Genomic DNA, 24,082 nt, shown 5'->3' on the forward strand with positions numbered 1-24,082 from the left:
CATGGTTTGATAGATTGCTTCCAAAAAATGTAATAGTTCATTGAATGTGTATGTTTGCATGCTGTTGTCCTTTTTTTTTTTTTTTTTTTATGCCCCTAATTCTCTCATTTTGTTGGTATCTTCAGGCTTTTATTATAGTTTTCAGATTAGGACTATTTCTCTATTACACGTTTGTAAATTACAATAGCCCTGTCTCATTTGATATGAATGTGTTCATCACCTGTAAAGTTTGATCCATCTTAGTTGAGATCATTGTTTCAAATCTTTTTGTTGTTTTGTTTTGTTTTTTTTCTCAATCAGGTTTCTACCTGATTTTGTAATAAGTTGCAAACTACGGTTTAGAAATAGCAGCATATTGGACTCATTTGATCTACTATGTCTTCAACTCTTTATTAAATGTATTGCTTTGGCCTCTGAAATAAGTGTTTGGTTTTGTCTCTTAATTGTTTTACTTGCTGACTTATCTGAGTTTGGAAAATCTGAGTTTTCAACTCATTCAAAGTATTGCCTCATAGCACCTTTGATTGCAAACAGCTCATAGAAAACTGTCTCAAGTTGAACTGGAATGAAAGATCCTATTTTTATGACATATTGGTGTCCAGTGGATATTATTATTATCACAGGGTAGGGATGTACACACTTCAGGGAGAAAAAAAATAATAAAAAAAAAGATACCAATTCTGTCATGGCATCTTTTCAAATCAAAATCCCACATGGTTTTCCGTCGTGGAATTGTTTTTCATAATCCATGTATTAGGGTTAAATTTATTTTTATTATGTTAAAAGCTTTGTTTTTATTCATACAAAATCTGGAAGTAGAATGTCTAGACTTTGAATTATATTAAATCCACTGCAATTTATCTAAGGATTATTTATTTGGGGTTATTTGTACAGAAGTGCCCTTAATGTGTTGAGCAGTTTGTTCTTGGGTAGCGCGAACGTGACAGCCGGCTGTAACTCGACAGTAGTCAAAGCATTTATTACTTCCATCTTACTTGAATGCTTTGCTATTTTGATATAAGTTGTTCTTAGTTATTGTTACGCTTACATTACTTCTGGGCATGTTGACTGAACAAGCTGTATTTAATATGCCTAGTGGATTTTGATATTGTAGTATAAAAGAAAGCCTGATTAAATGCAGATCATATTCTCGGTTGCTGTTTAATGGCAGACTTGTGAACAACTGCATAGAAGGGGGACCTTCTTCACGTACTTTCCAAATGTGAACTTTCAAGATTAGTTCATGGTAGTATACTCAAATGTTGAAGATTTTTTTTCTGTATGTTATCAATATATTTAATAAGCAAAATTTAAAACAAAATAAAACCCAAACAAACCCTCACGTGGTGAGGTAACACTGCTTTTGAAAACTTACCTTCATGTCCAGGAGAGGGCCACAAAAATGGTTCAAGGGGTGGAACACCACTCCTATGAGGACAGGCTGAGACAGCTGGAGCTTTTCAGCCTGGAGAGGAGAAGGTCCAGGGGAGACCTGTGAGTGGTCTTTCAGTATCTAAAAGGGAGCTATAAGAAGGAATGGGACAGACTCTTTAGGAGGGCCTGTTGTGATAAGACAAGGGGAACGGTTTCAAACTAAAACGGGAGATTTAGACTGAATATAAGGAAGAAGTTTTTTACAGTAAGGATAGTGAGGCACTGGAGCAGGTTGCCCAGAGGTATGGTACTGCCCTGACCCTGGAGACATTCAAGAAAACTTGGCTGTTGCATGCACTGATTTATCTTAAGTGACCCAGCATTCATCTTGTAAAATCCTAAAACTCTATGAGATAGAACATAAGTTATACATATAAAAGATGTACGTACACAAAGGAAACTGTTGATTATGTAATTACAAATGCACATATATATATATATATATATATAGGGCATTGAACTTACAGGCTACAAAGAGTAATTTAAACGAAGTAAAATAAAAGCAACAGTAAATTTATTTGGGATCATCATTTAAGTTGTTCTTCTAACAATTATTAGTGACACAAATGTGTGAGAAGTTGTTTGTGTAATTTAGAAAAATAGGGTGTTACCAAATGCCAAGCCAGAGCTCATAGTCTTTGTTATTTGGTATACTCAATTTCTGGAACAGTAGAGGTTTTTGAAAACTTACAGTACATAATAGCTGCTTGAAGTTGATCTTTTCCAGGTGTAAAAAGTTGATATGAAGTCATGCTGGTGCCCTCTACTGGCATCTGCTGAAAGCTCTTAAGGCTTTACAAAATCAGATATGATTTCCATGGTTAGTTTCTGGAGAATGCTGTTTATCTGTTTATTGAGTTTCAGACAATCTCAAAACTATCTCTTGAATGTAAAATGATTTCTATTAAAAGTAACTTGGGGATAGGCAGAGTGAGGGAGGAGAGGTGCAACTCCTACCTGTGACTACTCATCTACTTACAAATCGTTGAAAGCTTTAACTTCTACATCCAAAAGCCCTAAACCATAAAAATGTCTGCTGAATTAAATATTGGAACACTGACAACTGTTGGACAGTTTGAAAGACAGAGGCATGGATTAAAGACATCAAGGGTCATGAGAGAGAGTCGTATTTCAAACTACTCAATGAAAACACAACTATGAGACAGCAATTATTTTTAAGAAAATGCAAATTCACGTAACTGCTTACTGACAAAGAGAAAAAATATTTCTATTTCACAGTTATCTCACTACAGAGGTTTGCTGCTCTCATTGAGAGTTGTCTGAACAGCAAGAAAAGAGAAAATTACAGAATATTTTACAAAAGATTTTGTATCCCCTTACTTAAATAATTGTCTAATCTCAGCTGTCCTCAAATCTCTGGATACCCTGTGGCTATATGGAGATTTTAAGTACACTGTTGACTATTGATCCGCTTTACTATGTTCACAACTGGGCCTTCTGAAGAGCTGTTTCTGTAAGGTATCTCCATTATATAATTCTTATGATCCTTTTACATTTGTTCAGAGGAGAGAGTACATCCTTTATTTTCGCTCTGAATAACCAAGGAGGAACATCTAATGTGGGGAAAAGATGAGAAAAGGGATGAGGCTTCACTTCTCAAGGAAAGATTAATATCAGTGTTAGAAGGGACATGTGGAACTTTAAATGCTAATCTCTCTTACTGCCATTCTCTTAAACTCTTTTCATTGGATAATCAATGAAAGATGTCTGAGGTTTTTTAATTGTGATTGAGTGTTAATAAGTGTTCATCAGACATTTGAACTATGTTAATTTTCTTTATATATGCAAAAGTTCTTTCTAGAGCAGAACTCTTTGCATTGGCTTGGTAGAACAAGCTTTACTTCACCTGTATTTTCACATAAAGGTTTGTTGCATCTTCATTATGATTGTGTAGAGCAGATTCAAATGTGTTACTAGAACAAGTTATTGTATCTTGATATGTTGAACTGTGTCTTTAAAAACATCCTTGTAGGAAAGAGGAGGTGATAGAGTGAGATTCCAGTATATAGGCTAAAGAATTCAAAATTAAAAGATCTTTGAGAAATTACAGAGCCTTAAAATTTCTTACATACTATTGAACTATCTTAGAATCTTTTAATTGCGTGATTCTGAATACCTTTGTATCCACATTACACTGGGTTTGGGAAAATCAGCTAAATCATTGCTAATCGACTCTGGAGCATTAAACTAAATACCTTTAAGATAACAGAACTGGAAGGGAAATGCAAAGAACGTTCTGCTTCTGTTTTGGTTACAAACTGCGGCAGGAAAAATTGCAGAAACTTTCACGGAAAAATAGTAAGTAGTTTATGGGATAGTTTAGGTGTAGCATTAAAAAAGAGTGTATTTCATACTTAAATTAGATTCTACCTCCCAGAAAGTCACCACTTGCAGAATGTGGTTTGGTTGAAGGCTATAGGTTTTTTTTTTGATGTTTTATTGATTTGTTTGCTTGTTTCTCTCTGCATAACAGAATCTTGTTATGACAAAACTAAGCAATGGAGAGTAATATTTTGAACCAGTCCTGCATCTTGCCCAGGTGGACCTTAATTTATAATTTTGCAGATGCTTATCTTTCTTTTTGTTTGAATTGCAAAAACAAGGTCAGACAAAACAGTGCCTTGGTTTGTGAAATAACCATGGTGCAAGGCCTTCGTGTACTGAGGCCATACTTGTGGATTCTGATGCTTTCCTTATTTTCAGGTGAGCGTCCTTACCAGTGTCCTTACTGTGACAAAGCTTTCAGCAAGAATGATGGACTGAAGATGCATATTCGCACCCACACAAGGGTAAGTGTAGCTTACTTGCTTTGGTGGTTATTTGAGAATTATTTATAAATCACATGTAGGGAAAAGTAAATATCTCCTGTTTACACAGAAGTAAGGCTATACTGACCAAGGTATTTCATGCTTACCCAAATGAGAAGCAAAGATTTAAATCATTAACTGTTAAATTCTGACTCCCTTAGTGGCCTTCTGTTTTTCCTGTGTTCACTGTCTTCTATTAAAATAATAACAGTTTGATTTTCTTCTTGTAATCTGTGGCTATTTATAAACTAATATTTGTGATTGTTACCTTAGAAAGCAATACTAGAAAGGCTTCACCATCCAGTACTTTGATTCTTATAGTTTCCATAAAAACCAGTCACTGTGAGTTTTGTAGAGGCTGTAGTTTATTAATGGATGACAAACATTAAGCTGGAAAGATTCATAGAATCATTTGACTTGGAAGGGACCATTAAAGATAATCTGATCCAATTCCCTTGCAGCAAGCAGGCACATCTACAGCTAGATCAGGTTGCTCAGAGGTGAGGTGAAACTGCAGCAATACTCAGCCTTCCTTTCCTTTTTAGCAAAGAGATGCAGAGCTGTCCTAAAACAGCCAGATGTGAATTCCCATAGCAAAGGGTGATCTCAGGCAATGTTAAGCGTGTCTAACAGTCTCTGTGTTAACTGCCTCTAGCTGTCCCTTCAGCTATAAGAAAAAAAAAAAGTAAAAAAAAATCTAGCTTTTACTGGTAATTCCTTGGGAGCTGTTGCTGCTTATGGAAATCAAGGCTGCCTGGAGGCCAAACCAATCAACTTCGTTATCTGTTAGGATATGAGGGGAGGGGAGTGGAAGTGAATTTTGTGGTTCCCATATGCAAATCTGCCCTCAGAATAGCTTTTTGAGTACATGAAGATAGTATCAATGCTGCATATTTTATTTTCTTGCATTTTACCCAGGTCTTCAGGGCATTAACTGGAGGACTTACGTAAAGTTGTGGCTAATGGTATAGGTTCCTGGTGTTTCATTGAGAACAGACTAGTTCCATGTTGTTTATTGTTTCTCCCTCTTTTCAACTGTTGAATCACTTTAAGAATTGCAGTGAAACCTTCTCTATTATTACTGTCTCATATTATTATTTCTTCCTAAGGAGAAATTTCATTACCACATATGGTACTGTGAATGGGAGGAGCAGTAAATAAAACCTTCTATGTCATAATAAATGCTTATTTTTTTCCTAATTTCTTAAATAGTTTGAGTAAAAACGGAAAAACCAACACTCCAACAAAACCAACCCCAAACCAATAAACAAAAAAAACAAACCACCTCAAAACCACCACCATCCTGTACAGAAAAATAGAGGAAAAGAAAAAAAGAGTAAGAATGGGCATTTAAAGCTTCTAATGGTGCATCTCTGTTGAAAGTAATATTTTGCAACAGATGATACTTTCTTTCTTCAAAATGCATGCTTCTGAGTGAAGCTAGAGAGCTTTACAAACATTATCTTCATTGCTTCAAAATTTTAAATAAACTGAGGAGTGTTTACTTTTAACAGAGCCGCAAATCCTACTGTCTTAGCAAATGAAGTGTTTCAGTGGAGGAAAGTTGTGCTTTTTCTTGATAATTCTATATTTTTCTGATCGTTGTATATGCATCAAAGTATTTCAGAAGTTATTTCAAATTGAGCTGAATGGAGCACTGAATAGAGTTGCTCTTCAGCTGAGTGTACTTTTGTAGGATGTTTCTTGCCCTTAGCTATACTTTGATGCATAATTATACACATTAGTAGGGAATTTGCTCTTTTATTGTTGGCTTTTAGTTACTTGCTACTATCTCTTTTTACATAATTTATTGCTTACACGTATTCCCATATGTTGTCACGTTTTGCAGAAAAAATTAAAAATTAAAATCCTTGAAATTTACCATCTGGCTCCAAAATGCTTCCATTAAATAGAACTGAAAGGCAAACTGAGAACTTACATTGATGTGAGAATAGGAGGGAAAAGAAAATAATTTAAACTACTTAACAATGATGGAAGAACAATTCGACCACTGCTTATTATTTAGGTAATAGGAAAGGGAAGAGTTAGAAAACAACTTTTACAGAGTGGAGATTTTTTCCTAATGTGTGTAGATGTTATAATCAGAAAAACAGAAATTTTATTGCACTAAGAGGGTAATAAAATCTGATTTTAAATGTATTGAAAAATGTGCTGTTACAGTATCCTTACAGAAGGAAAGAATGAGATATTCTGTACAGCTTAGTTCATGCCAAATGTGATTTGAGTGTTTCCATATACTTAGGCTATGGTGATCATCTATGTGCAGTTTATATTTCAATTTTCTTTTCTTTTTTTCCTATATGTAAGTGTTCTAAGCAGATGACTGGAAATCTTCACTAGATGATTAAAAATATGCAGGCAAAACCACAAAATGAATCCTAAAGAATCATGTTATGCTTCTTTTTGCTGTCATGTTTTTTATATGTTACTTTTTCTATGAAGCTTCACGGAGAAGCTAATATATGTATAAATTGCATTTTATATTAATTTATTCCCAAATTTCATTTTTCTGAATCAGGTGTACGTTCACTGCTATAGGAGAGATGGTAATTCTCCAGCATTCTTGCCCATTATCACTTCACTCTAGTTTTGTAGATGTGATCAAGACTTAGAAAGATTGTTTCCTTTACAAGGCTGATATCTTTACAAATTTGTATTTAATAATTATAAGCCAGTTGCTAGTTTTGAGCATCTCAGATCTTTAACCAAACATAGACTGAAGTGAAAATTCTGAGCTACTCATGCAAGTCCCTTTAGAAGCAAGTACACTCAATCGCATTGTAGCTTCTCTCAGGTGCTTGGAGTGTTTGTGGAGGTGTTCTTCATTCTGGAACTCAGAGGCTGCATCTGTGGTAGCAAGTAGTATTGTGCAGTAGCAGTTATGTAAGGTGAAACAATTGAGCCTGAGGACCTCATGTTCATATTGTATGCGCTTCAAGGATTTTGCTGAGGATTTTGTGTAGTCTAGTCCTTCGGTGCAGCAATACCCCCTGGTATGCATCTTCTGGTTTAATTATTTTCTGAAAGGAATAGGAGTCATGCAATCCAAAACATTTCACATGTGAACACCAAAGGACAGTAAAAGGCAACATTTGGGGTGTATGCCTTAAAAGCAAACACCTGATCTGAATGTAAAGACTAAAGTAGATGCTGTGTAAGAGCTTTCCCAGTGAAGAAAGATTATACCCGTGCAGAAATAACGGTGCAGAATCTTCTCAGTGTGATATTAATTCTCTATGATTCATTCTGGGATCCTAAGCCATTTAAATAAAGACTAAATTAAAGATTAGGTAATAAGAAATGTAATGTGTCTGCCAATGTTTATTTCTATCAGTTCTAAGAACAAGAAAAGCCAGGAAGTCATACTTGAAATATCTTTCTAGAGATGTTTTATGTGTTGGCTTTTGAAGACAAAGGATTTTAAAGATAATGGCTATTCCATTTTTTATTCTTTCCTGTGCATTAATTTTATTTTGAAGTATATTCTTGCATGCCTTCTTAAAAATAATTATTTCAAGAAAAAACAGCAAGTTGTGTAAATCCTGAAGTATTTTTTTTATCAGCTATACCTAGCAACATGGAATAAGCTTAATTGTAGCACCTTTCCTCAAGAGCTTTTCTTCTAGATATTCTGAAAAAAAAAAAAAAGTCTTTTGGCCAGAAAAAATTATGAAGTAGCTTAAATGTAATAACATGACATTTAACAATTTAAATTTAGATATGTTTTACCAGTGGGATAAAATGCCAAGCCTGATCCTGTGAATCAGGGAAGGCTGCTGGAAAAATCATTTTAGAAAGTTAAGGTCTGACAGCTGCTAAACTTGGTACAACCTGGGTGGCCACAGGTGTCAGCTCGAACTCTAGAATAAGCAGGGAGGGTAAGCCAAAATTCCTACTGACGATATAAGGAGAAGAAAATACTAAGCATCTAATATTAAAATTTCACTGGAGTGCTGATTTGCTTCTTTAAAAGCAGATGTGCCTGATTTGTTTGATTTTCTTCTTAAGAAGTATAACAGCCTAAGAAAACATAAATGAGGAACTCAGTGACTTTCTTAATGAAGTAAATTTATAAACTATATCCTGTATTGAGGAAATATGCATCTACCCTTTGCTGTAAAGTTTAGCTTTTCCCTAAGGCTCTATTCAGTACTAGGCACAATATTATGTTGCCTAAACTAAAACAGGGAGAAAATACTGCAGTGCAATTGTTAATGTTTGGAAATTTAATAGTTGATAGTTTTCCAGAATTACTGTTGTGTCAAATTGATATTTTCAGTACTTCTGAAAATATAAACTTATTACATTGTTTCAGTTAAATACATGACAGTGATGTATACAGGTAGTATAGAAGTCATTCCCAAATGCTTTTTCATTGTTTGGCTAGAATATTTCACATTTATACTTGTAATATGTAACCGATAGATCTGACTTCTGTAGTTTGCTTAAAAATCTGATTTCTGATGGTTGAAAGGCTGTTGCCTTTAATCCTCCTCATACGTTTCCCAGTTAATAGTTGAAAAATAGAGAAATTACAGTGTATTCTTAGATAAATTTCCTTTATGCATAGGTTCCTACTATTCAAAAAAATGTATAAATGTTGAACTGTGTTTTTAAAAAGTTCAGGGATGTAAGAAATGAACAAATCAGGTGGTAAGCATTTTTTTTTTGTAATTTTGCCACTAACTTTTCCACACGTGAAATACATGGACCAGCTTTTTCACACATACACAGACATTAAATGGAACTGGACTGTAGATAGCAATTTATGTTGTGTATTTCTGGATACAGAGAATCATAGTATATCCCAAGCTGAAAGGAACCTGCAAGGGTTGATCATAAAATTCAATTCCTGGCTCAGTAATTCCATATATTTCTATGATTTTAAAGTCAACTCTTGAATTCCACAGTTCCACAATTAATTTTTCAGTGATGGTTGAGAGAATTACTCTTACTGAAGCTTGAATGAATATATCTGTATAGGCTGCAATCATACGAGTGGATTCAGTGTAAAGATATACTTAGAAGTTAATCACTTACTGGGTTGTCCTTCTACTCTTCTTAAAAATGGGACTTCACCTGACTGCCATGACTTTTCAAATATCATCAAGAGTGCCTCGGTGACTCTGTCAGCCAAGTTCCCTCAGGACTCTGAAGTGCATCTTATCAGGACCCATAGACTTATAGATGTTCAGATTCCTCATGTGATAGTGAACCTGATATTCACGTACAGCGGGATGGATGCTGCTCCCCCCCCTAAAAAGGTGATCTAGAAATAACATACCATGTTATTGTGTGTGTTGTCATTGTTCTCTACCCCCACAAAAGGGAAGAAAAAAAGAAAAAAAGCTTTGGGCACTAAATATAGTCTTCTATGAGCAAGACTGTCTAATGAAATAATATATGAACTGTTGATTGAATTTTGAATTTTTTGAATTATTATATTTTCTCTATATTTCCCCACTGGTGTCACATGAATGAGTTCCAAACATCTGTGCCTGATGATGATGGCTTCGCCAGTGCTGTGTTTTTCTTTGCCTACAACATCTCTGTTTGTATAGAGAATATAGGAAGATTGAATCCCAATGCAACTATAATTTCACACTTTCCAAAAGAAAAAAAAAAAAAGAAAAAAAAAAAGTAATGTTGACTAATGACCTTTTTCCCTGGTAGAGGGAGAACATATCTTTGGTGTTGATATTGTTATTCTTCCAAGAGCAGATCAGCATCTGTTTGTTTCTCATCATGGCTGGTCAAAGAATCCCCTCTTTCTCTAAATCTTAGGGCAGAAATGGCTTCAGTGGTTTAAAAAAAAGCTGGGAAGAAAAAAAAAAAAAAGTAAAACTTCACAATTAATTGTAGATAGCAAATAGGCAGAACTCCTGTGAAAAGAAAGATGTTAATGGTATAGTAAAGTCCAACTAAGTGCAAATAGTACAGTTTTTGAAGAAATACAGCTTTTTACTTCTGACAGGCATTTAAATGAAGATGCATGCTTTTATGTTCACTTCAGCTGTCTTTAGAAGATTGCAGAATTTTTTTCAAAAACCCCAAAACTGAAGTAATAGAGAACTTTCCTAACAAAAATTTTTGTTTAAATTTGCCAGGAGCATTTCACTATCATTTCAACAAGAAGATTACTGTGCCTGCTGTAGCCATTGGAAATATTTTTAGAAGAATTTTACTTCTCAGTGGAGGAAGTGTGTATTTCTAAAGTGATTTATTAACTGTCCAACTTTCTCTTGTTTATTGAGCTTTAATCATTATAAGATTCAAAGCCCTACTACTTCTGGAGAGTTATAAATTCTCATCAGCCTTTGTCTTCCTGTGTCAACATTTCTTCAGTAATTTAATGCAAGTCTAATAGTTTAAGTGGGCCTTTGTCTGTGGGAGATCTGCTTGCTATGACTTCCAAACCCCCTCCAATTACTGAGAGAGCATCTTGTTAGTTCTTTCACATTTTTCACACTTACATACAAAACTGGACTCCATTAACTTGCACCATCTGTGATCTGAAGTGACTTAGCCTCTCTTCTCAACAGGGGACGTGTTGCTAGTGGTGATGACCTAGAAGAAAGTGTCACTGATGGTTTTTTCCTGACATTAATCAGCTTAATGGTTTGTTGTAAGGGCTGAAGTGTAACTACATAAGCCACCCTTGTTTCAGTAGACACATTACTGTCTTTCATACTGCACTATTTCTCAATTTCCTACCCTTCAATGAAGATGAAAGCTGATCTTTTTAAAAGAATTGAGTGTTACATTACATGTCACCACTTCATTGATAGTGAAACTACCTATCGCTCTTTCTCTATATAGAAAAAACTGTATATTGCCACTGGAATTTGCTGAGGCTTAACTGTCTGTTAACACAGCTGCTGTCTAACAGGTCTTCTTATAAAGAGCTACCCACTTGGCCTGTCTCTCTCAGCATGATCTGACACTATCTGTTGAGGGGTTTCTAGACCAAGCAGAAGGATCCCTCAGGTTCTCTGTGTCTTCTTATTCCTTGCTGTTCTGTTTTAGTTTTGGCAGACATTTGCTGTTGCCCACAGCTCACCTTGCAGTTTTAGTTGCTTACAGGTATGTGTCATCAACACTGTGCAGGCTACCTTAGGTTGGACTCTTTCCAGGCTCTTGTAGTTCTGTGTCTTCAGCTCCATTTCAGATGGGACTGTTGACCAAAATGGTACCTGTTCTGGTCACCATTTTTAGTAGATGTCACCCCAATTCTCCATAGAGCTTCTGAGTGTAGTTTGAGGGACACATCAACATTAATAATCAGTAATGAATAAAATAGGCTGTTACTGGTGTTAGCAAAAGATTTAAAGCATACAAAGAATGGCACATGTGAAATATAAAACATTTATGTCTTAAACTTCCCTGAATGCTTAAGATGACCTTTAGATAAAACTTCCAGAAGTCAGTGTCTGTCTCTGTCCTAAATTCTACAGCAGGTTACACCTCTGCTTTTCCGATGTTGTTCAGAGTGACTTAGCTTCTGAATTTCCAGAGATTCTAGCTGAATTAGTTGATTACCAATAACTGAATTCAGTTATTGGTAGCTGCAAGCCTGGCTGATATACTTTAATGTTTTCTGAGTGATCATGTTTGTTTGTTCTAGTCCACATTTTTCCATTCTTGCTAATTTTTTCAACAACACTTTATATTTTAACTCTTGTGTTTCCTTTAGTAAGAGTAAATCACACCCCTAGAAGTTCAATATCCGCTGTTTACTAAGGAACTTGGATTGAGATCTTTTCAAAATTCTTCTGGCTTTACCAAGAAGCTTTGTGTGTGTACTACAACCATGGGTAGCAACCTTATTGTTCATTTTCCCTAAATATGTCATGTTTTCCTCTAAACTTGTCTGTCAGAGAGATGTGAATTTTGTATGTTTCCAGAGGAAAAAAAATATTTTACTGTTAGTTAAGTAATATAAGATGTAATATGTTTTTCCTTGTTTCTCTTGGCTTCACTGAGTGTTCAGTTGTCAGCACAAAGAGAATTCACATTCAGTTCATTGACTGTCATGTAACACTTAAGATGGTCAGTGTATTTCACCCTGACATTCTAGTAACTCTCATGAATGCTTTGATGTATGAACATGATCTACAAAAAAAAAAAAAAGAGCAATATGTGAATTTTTTGATGGGAAGTAAATCAGCTGAATTCAGGACATTTAAAAAATGAGCGCAGTTCTGGATAGCTGTGGTATGTTAAGCATGCTCTGTATGTCAGTTAAAATTCTAAGCTCTGAAAAGGATTATTGAGTAATGTTTCTGTAGTCAACAAGCTCACTTTGAGTAGTATAACTCTACAATCACTGTGGAAAATTACTCAAAAAAAGCAAAGAATACGGTCTCTTGAGTATGGGTGCTTCTACATTAGAACCATTTTTATAGAGAAACACCTTCCAGAATGGCAAGTCTCATTTAGGGTCTCCAAAGCGTTTCTTGTCTTTCTTTGTTTAGAGGCAGAAACATTATAAATGCCCATATATATTTCTATTTAGACCTGATATACTTAAAAGAGTAACATTAAATCACTCCAGTATCAGCCAAATCCTGTCTCTCCCAATCTCCCAGCTCCCTTCCTCACTTGCATCATCAATAAAAGGAAACACATGCAGTCCTTTGGCTTTGCTGCCACCATAACCGTGGGCTGGCAGATGCCTTTAGTACTGAGGGTAGATTTATACTACTAGCACTTGCTAACTTCTCTGAAGTCAAACTTACATGACCTTCCACTGACTTCCTGTTTTGTTGACAGTTAGCTGATTATTCCCTTTTCCGACTTCATTCAAATCTCATCATTGTCCACGTTATCCTTTTGTGGTGGCATTTCAATTCTTTCAGACTTATTGCTGTGTTTTTAAATACATATTTACATACATATATATATACATATACATGTGTATGTTTATATATCCAGTTTATATAACTGGATAACATAGCTTTTTTATTATAATTTATCATATGTTTTTTTTAATGGACACAAATGTGAATGAAGGGCAGCTTAATGGAGAGAGCAGGCTGATGTGAATCAAAACTGTGTCTGCTGAAGTCAATGGAATATACAGATGTAAGGGATCTAAAATAAGATCAAAGGCAGCTTTGGATACATTTCATGCACTGCGTATGTGAATGTAAATGCCAAGAGAATGAATAGATATGCCTTTATTTTTATTTTCCTCCCGCAGTAGGGAATTGTACAGATCATACAAATAAATGTGTATAACCTCAGGGGCAATATTCCTGCCCAGGCTTGTGACTAAATTCCTGGTGTTCATATTGGCTTTCTCACTAAAACAGAACCTAGGCACTTCAGAAGCCCATTTGACTCTGAAATGATGAAGGTAATAGTAATCAAGTTAACCCTTCAGTTTCCTGTAGAACAAGATGATAAAAAGGAAGCAAGTGTACCTGATACTGTTTGCAATAATTGATTTTTTTCAGAGGTGTTTTAGATATACACATCATATACTTCACATTTTCCTTTCTGCAGAACAACCCACATAAAGAAAGGTTGTTTTTTGAGAACTCACAGAAAATGTGGTTTATGTTAACCACAATGCAGGACCAATTAAAGGTGTTGCAGTAATCTGCTTTTTCATATGGCTTATCCATATATTGCCTTAAAAAAATCTTTAGTCTTCGGGCAGTCCAGAAAAATTTTTTCATTACAAATTTTTTAGTGTAGATGGTTATATAAGATCAGTAGTGGTATTTTAAAAGTAATTTATGTTTTACTCTATACTGAAGTGTTATGGAAATTGCAAAATTAAGTTAATGTTGAAAAAAACACAAAGAAGATAAACATGTAAGAAGAATCTTACAAAGGAAACTTTATTTCTTCTATTAGGGCTATGTAATGATGTGCAGCTGGACACCATATAGTCAGGCTGTGTCAGCAGACAGTTTTGTCTTGCATCAAACTAGAATGTACTTTCTAAAATTTCATAATATACTCAAATGTAAAATTGATATTGCAAAAGAACTACTTTTCCTTGATGATAGAGCTTCATGTCACTGCAAGCTGAGACATTTCTTTGACAGAATCTTTTCTAGGAAACTTCATGGGAGTTTCCTAGAACTCTAGAACTCATGGGCACTCTCATGGCTTACAACAGAAGAGCTGAGATCTCTGGATACTGCAAAGAGCTGCCCTAAAGAAAAAAGCTTGGGATTTACCCAGAGCAGTACTGATTGATATTCAGTTTGTTTAATTTATGCAGTTTATGCTGAGGACCTGGCAGGATTAAGCAATATATAGAGATGTATTTTCCCCTACATACTCAGAATAGGAAGTCAATAACAATTTTTAGCTTCAAAACCTTACGTGAATTGTTCTTCCTCCCTTAGCAATGGATCTCACAGTATCTCCCAAAAGACCATATATAATTAATTACTATTATTTGTTAACATTTTTATTGCCTATTGATTGTCAGTTTTTATTTTCAATTTTACCTAGTAAAAAATCCTTAGTGGTTATATTAGCATCTGTCTGTCTTTTGAATTCAAGCAATATGTAATTAGGGAACACAGGAAAAAGGAAGTAGAATGAAAATGGAAGAAGGACGACTGACTGAAAATAGCAGTGCCTCTAGAGCTTCAGAATCATCAGTGGAGCAATTTGTAGTGCCATAATGCTTATGTTCATATTTAATTACTTTATTTAGATGTTTTCCATGCAGTTCTTTCATAAATTTAGTGGAATAAAGGAGGAATTACCTATATATAGGTTTATATATTAAGGAAGAACTTTGAAGAAGGTAATTTCTATATAAGTGGTTTTCCATACATACCTCTAATATTTAAGTATTTGATGTCAGTGAACTTGCTGCTCTTATAACATTGTGTGTTACAGTAGCTGCTAACCAATAGTTCTAATAAAAATACAGATGGCTAGATTGCCATCTGTACTTCTTCTGAGATTCTGCAATGAATATGTGATTAACCTTCTGTCATCACTTTTTTCAAAATAAGCTTTTTCTCTACTGCAAGCTTTTCTTGTACCCCCCAGTTCTTACCCTCATTTCTTCCCTTGCTTGGAAACCTGGTAAAGAATGTGAGGTTTTATAGACATCTTACTAGTCTTTATGCTTTAAGCTTTTGTGGTGGATGAAGGAAAACACATTGAAATTTTATGTTTTTGTACCTTTCGTATTACAAAAAACAGACTTCCAAAATGGCTGGGTTTGAAAGACTGAAACAGATAATTAATTCATAAGTGGGTGTTGAAGTGGAAACTGTCAGGCCACAGCTTTCCCAGCTTTCACTTAATCATCTGAAAGTCGTTTTCTGTTGTTTTCACTGACTGTAATCCCTTAGAGAGAATATAAAACTTGCACCATCCAGCAAGGAATTCCACTCCTTTAATGACTTGGGCTCTGTGTTGACTCACTTTCACTCACTGTTGTCATTTCATACAGGAAAAGCCATACCAATGTTCTGAGTGTAACAAGGCTTTCAGTCAAAAACGAGGCCTCGATGAGCACATGAGAACCCACACCGGAGAGAAGCCGTTTCAGTGTGATGTGAGTTGATCTATCCCTTTGTCTTCTTGACTTCAGTGCAGGAGCAAGGCTTATCTTCAGCGAGAATATGGCCTTGCATCCATTGGCTGCGGCATAAAGTTACACCTAATAGAGTCTTCAATTGCCTAGCTCATGAAAGACCATTCTGGTGAATTTTATGTATCCACTGCAGTTGCCAAGAGCACTGCACACACTTTTTTTTATGGTTTTGACTCCCATAAGTGCTGTTTTCACTGTTCTTAATGCAATTTGGGTGTTGCAAGTTACAAATTCATGCTAGTTGGGTCTCCCTTTGATTGTTTGATGGATTAATAGTTGGAGAGAGCAGCTTATACAGAAAAAGTTATTAAAGGCATTACACGGAGTCCGGATGCTTCTGATGTTCAGTAACACAAGTATGAATTCAGAATTTCTTATTTTTGTTTAATGAAATGTGGTGTGTTATTTTCAATAACTATGTGTTTTCTTTAAACAATGAAGAAATCACAGATGCTGTGTATGTTTGTGGTTCTGAAATGCAGAATATTGTATTACAGTTCATAGATTGCTGTCAATTACAGCATGCCCCATCCTGTATATGATGCATCTCATCACTTCCAGGGTGTATGGGAAGGTTGAATATGCAGAAACAATTGGCAAGGAATGATATAGAGAATTATCAAATACTGGATTTAAAATTGTTGTTTGAGGATTTAGTGAGGGCATCAGCCCAGGGAATAAAATGAGTGCAGGTTCCTTATTTTGTGATTCTAGTGTTGAATTAGCCTCAAGCAAACTACCTGTTTTCAGCTGTACCCTAGGTGGTTCAGTCAGAAGAGTTGTGAAATTGTTCAGAAATTTCTAAAATTGGATGCGAGGTTAGAATAACCACTTTGCATGAAAGTTAGAAGGTTCTACTAATTGATCTGGCTTTTAATGGCAGCGTCTAACATTTCATTAAGACTAAAATTCACTTAATGAAAGATTTCACACTCAATAGTAGCAATTTTAATAATGTCTATGAGTCAGGAGATTTGCTGTATTCTTTTGGGATAATTTTATCCAGGCTATAGATTTGAGGATTTGAGAAATCCTTGAGAATTTCTCTAGTTTGAGATCATTGTCAGTAACATTTTCATTTCTCTGACTGCTGTACTGTTTAGCAACTGTTGGCTGGCTTGCAGGGTAAGAGCAATCTTTCCCACGCTTTGGCTCCAAGACCTACTGGTCTTGGATACACTGTATGCTTTTTGAGACCAATACAGGGAGGGTTGCTTTATTTTTTTCCTTTTTTTTTTTTTTTTCTTTAATTTGTTATAGGAACTGGATGGAAAAGTACTTTCCTGCTTCAGATAATTCTTCAGTCTTCCTCATTAACCAGATAGCATTTTGTTTTCCCAAATCATAGCATTTCTTGAAACAGCTGTGATCTGTACCTAGCCCTCATCCTTTCCCAAGAATTCTTATGTACCTTCACTTATTGCAGATTTTTTTAATGCTTTAAATTGCTGTCATGTTTCACTAAAATCATTCTTCAACATTCATGTTTGGCCAACAACACACTACAGAGATTGCTGAGTTTTCAGGGTTTTAACATGCACAGCAGTTGCTACTACTGCTCATTCATACAATATTCAGTTGCCCAACTGTTTACGGTGCTCTCCTGCTTCGTGTAATACAGGCTTGTGCTACATCTAAAAGTAATCCATATAGCCCATTTGATGATGTTGCACTTTCTTTACATGGTCATTTCTGTGTATAACAGTCATCAAAAGCAATTTTAGAGCTTACTTTTAATGAATCAAAGACTTCACTTTCCACTGATAATAGTGGAAATAGAATATTCCCATTTTAAACTTCTAATATACATCACAAGGGAAAATGAAAACTGAAATACAGAAACACAAAACATGTACATCCTAGTATATTGGATTTCTGTCCTCTGAACACTTGCCTGTTTTTAACTGGAAGGCCAGTTGAACTTCATCTTCCTCAGAGACAAGATATTATTCTTTCAGGGCTGAAAGGTCAAGTGCTACTTATCCTAGTTTATTTCCAGTGCAGTATTTCCCACCGCTCCACCTTCAGTTGACCCTGCACTTATTTTTAAACGTCAGTTGTCTCCATCCTCCCTATTCAATCAAAACTTTTATCATTTTAGAGGGAATGATTAGAATACCAATGCAAATAAGCAAGATGGTTGTAAGTCTGTAAAATGTCAGCCTTGCTTGTAAAATTGAACTATAAAGCAAACTCCTGAAATAAGATATTTGTATGTTTGAGCACAGCAAAAAATATGACATAACTTTAGGTAATGATCCTGCATTCCCTGTTTTCTTTTTGAAGAAGTCAGGTAGTAAAATATCATAAAGCCTTGAAGCAATGGCAGGACATATGGTTCTAGATCCAGTTGTTAAGTGAGCATTATAAATGAAAAAATATACCATGAGACTGTGTTATAAGCAGTTCTTCTTAAAAATCAAGAGATTTGTCTTTAATAATATTTACATGAATAGTTTATTCTTAATACTAATAACTTCTGAGGAAATCACAAAGAGATTTATGTTATGTTTGCCTTATTTTTTAGCCTTTTTTGATTTTGAAAACTTTTGGAGGAAGGCTAATACTGGTCTGAATGGCTCTTAGGCTGGTTCTTTTTGTTCTGTGGTTTTATGTTCTGACGTTTTCATCCTATTCATAGTGGATACTACAGATTCTCTTTCTACATTGGAGTGTTTCTGCAAACTCTCTGTCTTCTCTTTTTATAAATATAATATGCAGTCATTGGTGAACTTTTTGGAAGTTACCTTAGTGGAAGCTGAATTTGGCATCTTGAACTCTGTTACTGTATTCTCATTGATTTTATTTTTGAAATTGTGAGGTGTACATAAGATGCACAGAATATGTGCAACTTATGTGTGTATATCCATGATTGGCTTCCTAGCTTCCAGGAAATGTGTGTTTACAAAGACATGGCACTTCTAACACGTTGAAACATGAGAGCAAGTGTGATGGTAGTGATTAGGTACATGAGTTCACTTTGTGTTTTTCTGTGGAAGAGAAATAGAAAATGGTACTTGACAAAAGCAGTATTAAGACCCAGCCAGTGAATGCTGTAAGTAACATTCATCATCACTTAACAAAGGGTGACTGTTGCTTGGGGCTGAAAGAGGTAATTATATGTTTAGGGAAAAAAGTTGGAGAGTTACAGTTGCTGTATAATAGTTCTCTCTGTTACATCATGTCATAAATTCAGAAGTGTTCCATTGCAATAGCACATACAATGTTCTTGTCTGGGGAAAAATATTTTCGGTAAAAAACTTGCCTCAGGCTGTTGCCTGTTTTATGGTCATTGTATAGTTTTGCCTTCACTGGCATTCATAGAATCATAGAATTGCTCAGGTTGGAAAAGACCTTAAAGATCATCAAGTCCAACCGCAACCTAACCATACTACCCTAACTCTAACAACCCTCTGCTAAATCATGTCCCTCAGCACCACATCCAAATTCCTTTTAAACACATCCATGGATGGTGACTCAACCACCTCCCCGGGGAGCCTATTCCAGTGTTTAACAACCCTTGTAAAGAAGCTTTCCTGATATCCAACCTGAACCTCCCCTGGCGCAACTTGAGGCCATTTCCTCTTGTCCTGTCACCTTTCTCCAGTGAGAAGATACCAACCCCACTCTCACTGTAAGCACCTTTCAGATATTGGAAGAGAATAATAAGGTCTCCCTTCAGCCTCCTCTTCCCCAGACTAAACAGCCTCAGTTCCTTTAGTCACTCCTTATAGGGCATATTCTCCAAGCCCTTCACAGCCTTGTTGCCCTTCTTTGGACCTGCTCCAGCACTTCCACACATGGACACAGCAAATGGCAGGGCAACTTTCTGTACTGAGTTGCCCAAAACTGAACACAGTACTCAAGGCGGGGCCTCACCAGTGCCGAGTACAGGGGCAGGATTACTTCCCTAGTCCTGCTTACCACATCATTCCTGATACAAACCAGGATGCCATTGGCCTTCTTGGCCACCTGGGCACACTGCTGGCTCATATTCAGCCGCTGTCCATCAGTATACCAAGATATATGTATTCTGCAGGTCACAATTATCTGCTTGTATAGTCAATTCTGTTTGTATACCTTGCTTTTAAAAAGAGTCATTCAGCACTTTCATTACTAGTTTGATACCAATATGAATTTAAAATTCTGTTTTCCATCAGAGAGGTTCTTCTGGATTCTCTTGAATTTCCTCTGCACAGGACTTGTTTTTGTGTGGAATTCTAAGATTACAAGCTTGTATATGTTCATTTTTATCTACTGATATGACCACTGACTGTTTCATTTGTCAAATCAGAAGCATACATTCTAAAAACATTTTTTTTTCTGGGAAATTCATGCCTACAGTATATACCTGGATGGAAGTTGAATGTGACAGTGTTAACTGCATGATATCAAGTAACTTGATGTCTTGCCTACAGATTCTTAACTTTTCTTTTTTTCCCAACTTCTCCTAGCTGAACTTATTGTTAACCTTTCATTTTGACGGCAATACAGAAATTTGTGCAAGAAATGATTTTTTTAGCATAGCAGAGTCCCTTATCCGTCTGTCTATTCAAATAGCAGAGAGTGGACTGGAAGGCATGGAGTGCAGAGGAGGAAGGGAAGAAACAGCAGGTAATAGAGTAAAGGAATTGCAGTTTAATTTGCAGGTATAATCTTTTTCCTTGGCCAGGCAAAAGAACACCACAACAGTTGGGCTTCCTATATTACTGTTTTTAACTTTTGTTGCACTCTCAAGAACCCCTTCTTTCTCATTTCTGCCTCCTCATAACTAAGCAATTTGAACTGATTTTTAGGATCCCACAGATCTCATTCATCTGATCAGATAGAAAGCATTTCCCTTGAGGTTATAATTAACAGATGCTTGTGAGATTTTTGTCGTAATTTTTATTGTGTCCAGAGAGAAAAATAGATTTTCAAAAAGCAACGTTACTGGAATACCTCAATGTGTTGTTAAGGTACAACACTGAAAGACAAAGTAATAATCTTATAAGTGGTCTCTGACGCAGTTATTCTTTTGAAGACAAACTCATTTATTAAGTCTTGCAGTTATGCATAGCTGTGTCTTCAGTGATGTAAAATTAGGAACATTGTACATACTTGAAGCTTTAAGATCTCTGTTGTTGTCTTTGTATTGTCTTGTCTGGCCTAGGTTTGTGATTTGTCCTTCAGCCTGAAGAAAATGCTGATTCGACACAAGCTGACTCATAATCCCAATCGACCAATGGCAGAATGCCAGCTTTGCCACAAGAAGTTTACAAGAAATGACTACCTCAAAGTGCACATGGAAAATGTCCATGGTGAAACTGACAGCTAATTATAATGTATGAGAAGAATGGATCTCATGTTCCAAAGTGTTCCACTTGTATGTGTACATACTCCAGACTTCTCACCTGACTAGTAGACATAGTCAGGAGAAACAACTGTGTTTGCATGTTATTTTTCTCACTTTTTTTATATGCTAGCAGGACAGAAACAAAGACTTGAAGTTCACTTGAAGTGAAGACTTACTTCACTTGAAGTAAAATGTGGCTTGAAAATAAAAAGTTGAAGAGAATTTAGTAAGATTTCATCCTAATTTAAAACAAACAAACAAAAACCAACCAGCTTTAAATAAATTTTACTTTCTCAATTACAGCCTTAGAAACCTAGATATTAGTGATGCTGCCTGGAAATCTTTGACATCCGAAGCTGAACCCCTGGCTGTCTGCAACTATTTCTATGTCTAAGCTTCACACTCCCTTACAAATCTTAAAGTGGAAACCAGGCAGAATTTGTCTATGTGATTGATTGCTGATTCTATCCAGACGTATTTTATTCAACTCTTACAATGCTGTGTTTTACTGTGACATGACTTTGCCTCATTTTATTTACAGCTTTCTCATTACTAGATGGAACTGATCAACTTGTATTGGTTCTTGAGATGCCAGGATGTATGGACACAGAAACTGTGGAAATCTGTCAACTTAAGTTCTAGACACTGATAGGAACGCTCATGGTTGCATGTAACCTGGCAGAAGTAAAAAAATAAAACATTTTAGTTAGACTATTATATTCATACTCATTATTGTGACAGGCAAGGCAAGTGGAAAGATTTCCTGAGTGAGTGGCTTGAACAGCTCCAGCTGTCTAGTTAACATATATTTGGTTTCCTGGTGAACAGCTGGTTCTCAGTCTTTCCTCCTACTAAATCTGATGCCCTAGTTTTCTTCATCCCATTTAACAACCTTTGTTTTGTTAATCCTGTTAATGAGCACTGGGAGAAATACCCCTAAGTAACAATGAAATTCTCCCAAATATCTGATTGAGATGTTTGGAAAAGAGTTACCACAGACATTCTTTGTATCACATCTAGATAACTAAGAAATTGTTATCTACAAGAATAGAAAAAACGTAACTTCAGAGAGTGATTGGATGTGCAAATCCTGAGATATCAGCAGTTAATATTAAGACTCTGTCACTGGGAAAGTACTCATATTCATTTTAGACCATGTTTTATAAAATGAACTACTGTTGAAACATCTTGGTTCTAGTTTTTATGGGAGGAGAGTTCAGCTTCTCTGAACTGTAGTGGGAATAACTGAATGAACAGCATGATTATTTTTATCTCACTTTCTTCTCAGATCTGTCTGTCATGATGGATTTTTCAACCAGCACAGCAGCAGTAGAAATAGCAATAGATCTTCCCTGAGTTACATATGACTAGTTAGGCTTTAATGAGTTACCTGCAAGGTTTCTGCAGGCAAAGGTGTGATCTTTGGCTGAATCTGCAAATTTGAAAATAGAACTGTGTCCCCTAGATATTAAAAAAAGAATAAGGCATAGTCTACCAGAGAATAAGGCAACAGGCATAGTCTGCCAGACCGTATTGTAGTTGTGTAAAATAAACCATGGCATTACATACTCAGATAAATTCATATGAAGAGGATTCTGAATGAGAATTGCATGTGAAGAACACAGTTAATATTATGTTGTTCCTTAACATACCAGTTCAGTGTAGAACAAGTTACTTAGATGTCACTCTGGTGTGTGAGAGAAAATTGCATCACCACATGTATGTGCTATGCAATCTTGTGTTATGTTATAATCTCTACCATGTAAAGTTATAAAGTCTATGTTCTTTTTAGTTTTAATTAAACATAGAACATTCTTTCCTGTGTTTTGGTAGTTTTTCAGAGTATTAGTTCTGAAGGCAAACTGCATGGCTGATATTTCACGAATTACCATTATAGAATCAGAGAATTGCTCAGGTTGGAAAAGATGTTAGCATAATCAAGTCCAACTGCAACCTAACCATACTACCCTGACTCTAACAACCCTCCTCTAAATCATTTTGTTCCATTCAATCCGTGTGTTTAAAATGCGTGTACTTAATTAATTCTCATTGTTTAGGATGCATGCTTTAAAGAGATGCGATTGTAATCCCTGAGCCACCACTCACAAAGATTTACTACTTTGCATCTCCGATCTGTGTGTGAAAATATAGAAAGTCCTCCTTCTACCCTTTTTGGTACTTGTGAGGTATATAAAAATTGGAGTCTTTGATAATTCCATATAAATAAGTTTTTTCCATATAAATCAAATATGTTGTACACGTATAAGATGAATATAGTAGAAATAAGTATTACCAGGCTGATTGAAGAAAACTTCTCTACTTATTTGGAAATGTTATTTTTATCAGACTTGTAAGTCCAGAGATATTTAATTTATTCTTGCAGTTATTATAAAAAATCATGTAATTAAACTGTTCAGATAGCAGAATCAATGTCAAATACTGAGATGTCCGACAGTGTGTTTGGGGTCTTAATTTAACTGTATTCTTAGTAATCTGCAAAGATAATTAATGTGGCTAGGATAGGAGGACATCACAAAAGTGACTTCTCTTTTTTGTTTTGCCTTTTTGACAAAAATGAAATCCAAAATTTAGTCACATAAAAATAAATTTATAGGTTTTTAAAAATATTTTTCTTCCTTTACATTTTTTCTTCCCTGTACTCAATGCAAACTAATGCACAGAGGATAGCAGAAGAAAATGAGAAAAAAGAAAACAAGAAAGAAGATTTTAAGGTTTTTCTAAGCAGTTTTTGAGTGACTACACTAAAGAAACACTAAGAAGAAAATCACCTTACAAAAAAAAAAAAAAAAAAGAGGGATCATTTATAAATTGTTGTTTCATATTTTGTTGCCAAAGGTCTGCAATTTTATATGTTTAGGATTAATA

The 24,082-nt window shown here is 35.4% G+C and overlaps 1 protein-coding gene across 2 annotated transcripts in view; it reads left to right on the forward strand.

The window, feature by feature from the left end:
- The window catches only part of PRDM5 (PR/SET domain 5), an 84,482-nt gene extending 60,847 nt beyond the window's left edge, over positions 1-23,635 (forward strand). For both annotated transcript variants that reach the window (XM_420628.8, XM_004941229.5), the window contains exons 14-16: positions 4,159-4,244; positions 15,718-15,822; positions 21,014-23,635. In XM_420628.8, the coding sequence (XP_420628.3) occupies positions 4,159-4,244; positions 15,718-15,822; positions 21,014-21,178 (356 nt within the window). In that variant the 3' untranslated portion in view covers positions 21,179-23,635. The remainder of the gene's footprint in view (positions 1-4,158; positions 4,245-15,717; positions 15,823-21,013) is intronic.
- Positions 23,636-24,082: the final 447 nt, after the last annotated feature.

The sequence above is a fragment of the Gallus gallus genome, chromosome 4, assembly GCF_016699485.2.
Source record: "Gallus gallus isolate bGalGal1 chromosome 4, bGalGal1.mat.broiler.GRCg7b, whole genome shotgun sequence".
Lineage (NCBI taxonomy): Eukaryota > Metazoa > Chordata > Aves > Galliformes > Phasianidae > Gallus > Gallus gallus.